This window comes from Cupressus sempervirens, chromosome 7, assembly GCF_028749045.1.
Source record: "Cupressus sempervirens isolate cs-2001-9-10 chromosome 7, ASM2874904v1, whole genome shotgun sequence".
Lineage (NCBI taxonomy): Eukaryota > Viridiplantae > Streptophyta > Pinopsida > Cupressales > Cupressaceae > Cupressus > Cupressus sempervirens.
In genome coordinates this window covers 920530395-920538548 of record NC_143124.1, presented here as the reverse complement: position 1 = coordinate 920538548, position 8154 = coordinate 920530395, and the positions used below count along the sequence as shown (strand labels likewise).

Genomic DNA, 8154 nt, shown 5'->3' with positions numbered 1-8154 from the left:
GATTGTCTTTACAAGGGATTCTATTTTTTAAAATATTTTCCCATAGTTAATTTAACAAGGATATGATGAATTTGAATTTTTGTGTGCTCAACCTAGACATATGTGTTCTAAAATGATTGGATTCAATGTATATCATGTATGTTAGAAATATACTTCTTTAATAATAACAAACATTATTGTTGTCATATATATACACAAAATAATATGATTAATATTATAAATGAAATATAAAATATTTCATTCAAATACAGTCATTGTTAACTTGTATAAGTATAAAAATTCACACAAATATTGTTTAAAAATTGAAACAAAAGTATCTACTCAACATTTGAACAAAAATCTCTTTAAGAATAGAAGAAACTAAAAGTCATTCGATCACTTGTGAACAAAATTTCAAGTAATAATGGTCTACATAATATTAAAATATTTTAGAAAGAAAATTGTTACATAGAGTCTACACATTTATTGAATGGTAAAATTTAATTTCATATAATTTTTAAAAAATATATTCTTTCAAGATTATTAAATAAAAATAAAAAATTTAATCATTTTATTTTATAGTTTAAATTTGAATGTTTTCATAAGAGAAAGTTCTAGGATTTGTGCCCTGTAGAATATGATTGTAAAAGATTTATCTAATAAGGGCCCGTTTGGCTGCCAGAATTTGATGGAGAATTCATGGACCCAAAAATTTATGTTTTGTAAAATAAATAAAATAGGAATAGGAATATGTATTCCAATTCCACCTATTTAGATGGAATTGCAAATGCTCATTTTTGGGCCAAAATTGGAATATGTATTCCTATTTGATTTCCTATTCCAATTCCAATTTGGTGCATCCAAATAGAGAACTCAAAATTTTAAGAATTTACATATGGTATTCTTGTTGTCAAATGAACCCAAGAAGTTGCACATTAATACCAAATAAAAAGAGATTGAAGATAATGACCCTTTGAAATTCCACATCTAATACTATGGACGATTAAATCAAAATTGCTACCAAATAATTATTCTAGATTAGAGCACATTAATTTCAATTTTGTCTAATTTTTTCAACATTAATTGTGTCCACAATATTCAATTATCTGCCTCCAAATTTCCATCTTTCCACCTATTTTAATTGGTCCATATATACTAATTTTAAAAAAGTTATTCTAGATTAGAGCACATTATCTTGACAAGATAGTAATTTCAATTTTATCTAATTTTTTCAACATTAATTATGTCCACAATATTCAATTATTTGCCTCCAAATTTCCAAATTCCCACCTATTTTAATTGGTTCATATACACTAATTAAAAAAAAGTCATTCTGGAACGCCTTGTTGCTGGTGGTACTATGGAAGAAACTGCAAGAGGAGTACGAGCCCCAGCCAAGGGTGAGGCCCTGGCGACCACCTTGATCCCCTGCCAAAGGGCAATCCCTGTTCTTGTGTTCCGCAAACTGGCACCTTTAACAGGTGTTAGGTAGGTTCAAATAAAGCACCTTCTGTGAGAAGATTCGAGTTCCAATCTGAATTTCCACAGAATCCTTGAGATCTTTGGAAAGATCAACTTCAATGCAAACACGCCATTGAGGGCGAGCATTAAAAAATTTCTCAAGCTCCTTGGTAACAACTTTGCCAAGGGCTTGGGCAATAGACTCAATGAAAGGCCAACAGGGCAAGGGTAGACCTGGGAATTTGACCCATACAGGAACCCTAAGCTTTTTATCATCCGAGACAGTGAAATCTCGAGACCATTTCTGAAAAACAAGCAGAGAGGAACGCACAGACCAAGGGCCATTGTTAAAGACCGCGACTGCTTGAGATGGGTTAGCAAAGCGAAATAAAAAAAAACCTTTGGTAAGGTTTTGCACAGCATCAAGGCGGACTCCATGAGGAGTCCAGCATTTGTTGACCCATTCTCTGAGCATAGCTTCAGGAGGAGTCCTACCAACAAAATACCCTATCAAAGTATGTTGCTCTAACCAGTCACATGCAGCATCAAATTCTTGCAAAGGAAAGATAATATCAAGATTACCTCGTGGAAAACCTTCGGGACAAACTTGCGCAGGCGTTTGTTCGGAGGCAACGCCATGGCAGTCTGAAGCAACAACGTGAACACCAGAAACATCTGATTCACCGCTGGCCAGAGCCATTATATCCTAACCTAAAGCTCTCGCATTAAATGCAGTATGACAAGTGCCGACAGAAGGGGAGTGCAGGCGAAGGGTCGTACGCAAAAAAAATTGAAAATTCGCATGTACCAAGAAAACCCTAGCAGAGCGAAAAAAAAAAGAGTCCATCTAAACATTTATTGAATGGCAAAATTTAATTTAATATAAAAAAAAAAAATTAATATTCTTTCAAGATTATTAAATAAATATTAAATTTTTATCATTTTATTTTATATGTTTAAATTTGAATGGTCATATAAAAGATAGTTCTAGGATTTGTGACCTCCCCTATTCAGATTAAAAAGAGTAGAATATGATTCTAGAAGATTTAAAGTTGTTAGAAGTCAGAATGAAAGCATGCAAGAATCGTATCAGATACCTAAAATTTGTTTGTGATTGATTTCCATTAAAAAAAAAGAAAAAAAAGAAAAATAAGGAAAAAAAGTCGGAATTTGTTTATGAATAGAATTATACCATTTAGTTCACCCACCATTTCTATTAATACATAGAATTAACAACAAATAAAAAGACATTGAAGATGACATCCCTTTGAAATTCCACATGTAATACCATGGACGATTTAAATCAAAATTGCTACCGAACAACCAAAAACCATTCATCTCCTTTCCGAGAAAGCAATTTATGACGCGCAACTACGTCTACGTGACAATTCTGTACTTCCATATGAGAACGCAAATAATTGATTGGCAATAAATATATTTGCACAAGATAAAATTCATTTTGGAGATCAGAAATGTCTCCATAAATCTTGTACACAAAATTTACTCTACGCTGAAGATCAACAGTCTTCACTTAAAAAGATGCCATAAAATAGTGTGCGTTTTAAAGCCCTTCATGTCTTTGTAAGAGGACTGATAACTCCCTTTGCCCAGTTATAAGATATAGCGCTATTCCTGAAAAATAACTAGCCTAGTACTCTGTAACAAGGAACTTTCTAAGCACCATGTATGCAAATTCTTATGTAAACTACTAGGAAAATGCAATCTTGAACTGCCCATCTCTCCAAACCTCTCTACTGGGGATTTGGTGGCCTGCTGTTTGCTGCTGCAACCCTAGACCCCCATTCAAGCAACTCTTTGCTTGTGTCATCCTTGTGTACTATTACTTCGATAAAGCATAAACAATCCTTTTTGGGTCCCTGAGCAGTTTTAATAGCTTCAATAGCCTCCTCTTCTGTTTTAACCTGAAGAACATAACATACAATTAGAGACAAAAAAAAAAAAAAAAAGACTGATAATGCTAAATTTCGACATGGCTAACACATGAAATTTGATTAGAAAGACTGAAAAAAGTTAGAATTCAGTTCAATAATTTCAAAAGAGAAATGACATAAAAATTCTCTAATATCAAATAGTTATAGTTCAATTGATTGAGCACCCAGTGATCAAGATGGCAATACTCCATGATTGTGCAATCCAACAGGACTCCAATCACACACAAAAACAAATAAAATCGAGTCCAAGCTGGTGAAATGGACCATTATCAAAAGTAGAAAAAAGAAATCCATGTACAAGGAATTCCAATTCAGTCATAACTACAGTACTAGACCTGTGAATCAACAGAAAATAAGCTTTCTAGCTTCCTTGGAATTGTACTAGTCAACAAGATAGCAAAATACAAGTTGGACACATTTTCATATTTCAAGTAAAATTTGTAGTCAACGAGGTGGAGCAAAATACAAGTTGGACACATTTTCATATTTTAAGTAAAATTTGTAACAGAAATCATCAGCCAGAGAATGAAAACCTCAACAAAAAATACCTTGGTAGTCCAGCATTTCCCTTCACCATTATGAATGGCATCTACTAGACCAGTGTAGTTCCAATTTTTTATGACATTGTATGGTCCGTCATGAATTTCAACCTCGATTGTATAACCTCCATTATTGATTAAAAATATGATATTTCTCTGACCGTATCGAATCATGGTGGAAATATCCTGGGCTGTTACCTGCTCAAATATGAACACAAGCATTTGTAAAACTGATTGACAATCATAGCATGCTACACTTATCAATATATAAAATCAATATAGGACGGCACACCTTTTGGTGGTAATAAATATTTGAATGAGGCAGATAATTACATTTACCATCTTGTGATCCAATATCTATAAATTCTACAAATAGTTGTTCCTAGAGAAACACATATAATTACAATTTCATGAAAGAGAGAGCTCTGCATTGAAACCTGAAAACTTCCATCACCAATACAAGCAATGACCCGCTTATCTGGAGAGGCTTGAGCATATCCCAGTGTAGCTCCAACAGACCAACCAATTGATCCATACTGCATCTGAAACTCATACCTACAAAATCAACATTAGATTGAATCATTCAGCATTCACACAAGCCTTAAGAAAAATATCACAAATTACTGATTCTTCAAACCAGCGGCTCCCATTTCATATTATATATCACAATTGGTTATTGAACAAGATCTCCTATCTAAGGGAAACAATGTCACAGTATCATTATAATAAAATATTGACTTTCACAGCAACCCCTAGTAGTATAACGTGCTTTGTAATATGGACCATGTTGCATTGATTGAAGCATAACAGGATTATTGGGAATGTAAGGAAATTCTATTCTACACAAGGCCTTAATTAAATCTCAGATTCTGAGTCTTCGTATTAAACAATTACTCTGTTTATTCTTCAGAATAAACCCGATAACCAATTCCAAATAGGGGTATAAATCATTGCAATAAATGGTAGGAACTATTTCAGTGCAAATGTGCGACTTACTGGCAACAAGCTATTCAGTCAAACAAACTGTGTATTACGGTTCTATGAACTTTGTTGTTCAAAAGTGATTAGATCAACATTTCAAATCATACTCTATGATCCATCATCAGAACAAATATGTCAGATTTAATTATATAAGCTTTTGCAAGAGATTTTACAGTACCCGCATTTCTCTGGGAGTTTAAGCTTCTGGCAATTGAACCAAGAGTCACCAGTTTCTGCAATGACAGCTGTATCATTTGATAGCATGGCCTGCAAACAAGAAGTGTACTCATTAATCTACAAGAACAACAACAAAACCAAGGATTGAAGTACTGACTGAACCAAGAGTAATTTTATGATATGCAGTATGCAGTGAATCTCAATAATCTTACCTGAATGTGTTTGAATAACACATTGACTCTAAGAGCCTCGTTTGGAGCACCTTTCAAGGGAACACCGTGAGGCACAAATATACGCTGATAATTCTCGAAGGCTGTTGTATTGCGCTTCAACTTCTTTGTGAGGGCTTCCAAGAAGTCTTTCATTAGTATACACCCAAAAGTAGGTCCATTTGTGACAGTTACCCTGTTAGGCTGCACAATTATAGCTTTCTCCTTCTTCAAGAGCAATGAATATCCCACTGAACTATAGTCATTGAAAATGGGCCCTGCAAATAAGTAAGCATCTGCAGACTCAACTATTTCAGCACAAAATGCAGTACTGACTGCACCCCAGTAAGTTCCTATGAAATGTGGAAGAGTCTCTGAAACTTGGCCCTTAGCAGATGGCATTGCGGCCACAGCATAACCTGAAGCATTTGCCAATTCTGTAAATGCATCTTTTGCCTTAGCAACCCTCAGCTTTGGACCCCCAACCAACACTGGCTTAACTGCTGCATTTAGGAACTCTATAGTTGTTTCCACAGCTGCTTCCAAACTTCTTGGATTGCTTAGCCTATAGTTCATGCCAGCCAAAAACACTATTACCAAAACAAGTTACAATTGGCTTCAAATGCAATGAGCAATGGAAGAGCTTCATGACAGACGAACCTAGCTTTCAATTAAATTAATGGATTCTGGGACCCACCGAGGCCTTTCAAACATTAGAAAACTATTCATGGTGAGGCAAAACAAAACCACACTTCCAAATTCATTTTGAAAAGGGCACGACACATTAAGAAACAGTCAAAAGAGAATAAAGTCGACACAGCAACCCAATGTCTTGAATGATAAATTAAACCTTACTACTGAGGAAAAACTGTGTTGGAAATGACGGAAATAGTGTGTGGTGAACCTTGCGTGCTAAAAGACATACACTGGACCAACCGAGGAAGAGTTGAATACAGTATAAGGAGAACAATAGCAAGTCAGAGCCACATGTTGGATATGCAGAGGTAAATCTATCGGGGCGTGCTGCTATAAATGATCTCTGAAGCTGAGCATTGATCTCATGGACATACGCGTCAATTAGCAACTTAGCTTGAGCCCTGAGCGTAACTAGAGGAAAATTAATCTGACAACATTTAAAATAATGTGAATGAAAAAAAGCCTCAAATGTGTTCCACTAATTCTACAAAAGAAAAGACCGATCAACCAAACCAAAGTAAACCTAAAGACATTAAGATCTCGAAATACAAAAAAGACGGGAGGCCAAAGACTAGTAAATCCTGATCATCCTCGGAGAAAACTTTTCAGTCGGAAACAATAGGCAGATCCACAACATGAAGAACTCGCACATTTAATACTTGAAAATATGTAGGAGATCGTACAAGTTTACAAATAGAAACTAATTCCAAACTAATCAGATTTCCACAATTTATTTGAATATTATGTATGGCTTTCTGATTTTGATCGTGTATGTATTTTTTAACATTAGCTTTTCAGATCATACTTGATCCATCGTCTGAGCATACAGAATATGTAATATGAAGGAAAAGTTTGCAATCTGCAATCTGTAAAAATACATTATATATATTTTGTATGTTCTCACATTCTGAAAGAGTGTGATCCTAAATAATGATGCTATAAAAAATCAGAATCAAAACCAAACATCCAGATATAAGAATCTAATTTACTAAAAAGGAAGAAAAAAGCCCACCTGGAAGTGAGACAGAATGGAACAGGCTCATCACAGAAGGTATGGTGTGGAATTCCAGGGAGATTACAGCTGATGCTGATATACACTGGCTTACTCTCTATGAGCGCTGTAGAAATGGCATGATCAATGAGCTCGTTGGCATCATCCAGATTATTCACAATCACCTAAAACCCCCAAAAAACCCACCACAGATCATTTAGGAAAACACAAATCCGAAACAGGGAAAAGAACAGGAAAAGGAAAACAACTGAAAGAGCAAGGGAATGAATACCTGAGCGCAAGTTACAGTCTGAAAACATCGATACTCCTGGGTAAAGTCAGGAAGCCCAATGGTGTGATGAAGAATCCGGTTGGTTCCATAGTCGTTGGAATTAGGGCCCCCAACAATGCATATGACCGGCAGATTCTCGCTGTAAGCCCCTGCAATGGCATTTATCACAGAGAGGCCCCCAACGGTGAAGGTAACAACACAGGCTCCCACTCCTCTGGAGCGGGCATAGCCGTCGGCAGCATAGCCGGCATTGAGCTCGTTGCAGCATCCCACCAAGTTGAGCTCGCGCTCTGCAATGAGATGGTCCAGCAAGGTCAGATTGAAATCCCCTGGCACTGAGAAAACGTCATGAACGCCCACCTGGACAAGCCTCCGCGCCAGGTGGCGTCCCAGAGTGGCAGGTCCCACTGAAATGCCAGAGCCCTGCAAGGCACAGTTCACAGTCTTGTTGCAGGGCGGACATCCCAAATCGTTGCTCTCGGGCCACTTTGAATTCACATCTACGCTCGGTTCCATTTCCCCACTTTCCTTCTCTCTCAAATCTCCCCTGCTCAATTTTCTCTCTTCAACCCCTGATCAATCAAATTCTTCGCAACTTTTCAGCCGAAATCGGATTTTTCTAATCGTTAATTAGTCGGGTTGGGCTGGAGTGAATTTATAGGTAACCCCCAGGGATTAAATTATTAGTTCCCATTGTAACTTTTTGAGATTTTTTAGGTTCAGTTTTGTAAAACAGGCGGAATTATGAAACAGGGGAACCGGCTCATGAATCTGCTGGCCGTCGTTCCGTAGTTTTAGGGACGGTGCCAAAACAGAACTGTACGACCCACGTGTTTTCTTCTCCGTTCGCCACGTCTGATGATTGTACGGTCGGTTT

At 36.5% G+C, this 8154-nt stretch overlaps 1 protein-coding gene across 1 annotated transcript; it reads right to left on the bottom strand.

Annotated features, from left to right (window-relative positions):
- Nucleotides 1–2843: 2843 nt before the first annotated feature.
- On the bottom strand, nt 2844–7905 carry LOC149550543 (pyruvate decarboxylase 2-like). Its single transcript, XM_089793542.1, has 7 exons — nt 7278–7905; nt 7007–7170; nt 5302–5863; nt 5091–5179; nt 4369–4486; nt 3941–4129; nt 2844–3362 (listed from the first exon to the last, which is right to left on the bottom strand). Exons 1-7 carry the CDS (start codon nt 7791–7793, stop codon nt 3192–3194), a joined length of 1809 nt encoding a protein of 602 aa, XP_089649668.1. The 5' UTR covers nt 7794–7905; the 3' UTR covers nt 2844–3191.
- Nucleotides 7906–8154: the final 249 nt, after the last annotated feature.

Coding starts and splice junctions, on each gene's coding strand:
- LOC149550543 (XM_089793542.1), bottom strand. CDS start 7,793: ATGGAACCGAGCGTAGATGTGAATTCAAAGTGGCCCGAGAGCAACGAT. Junction 4,487..5,090: donor AAACTCCCAGAGAAATGCGG/GTACTGTAAAAT, acceptor TTGATTTTGTAG/GTATGAGTTTCAGATGCAGT. Junction 4,130..4,368: donor TTGGTGATGGAAGTTTTCAG/GTTTCAATGCAG, acceptor ATATTTGAGCAG/GTAACAGCCCAGGATATTTC.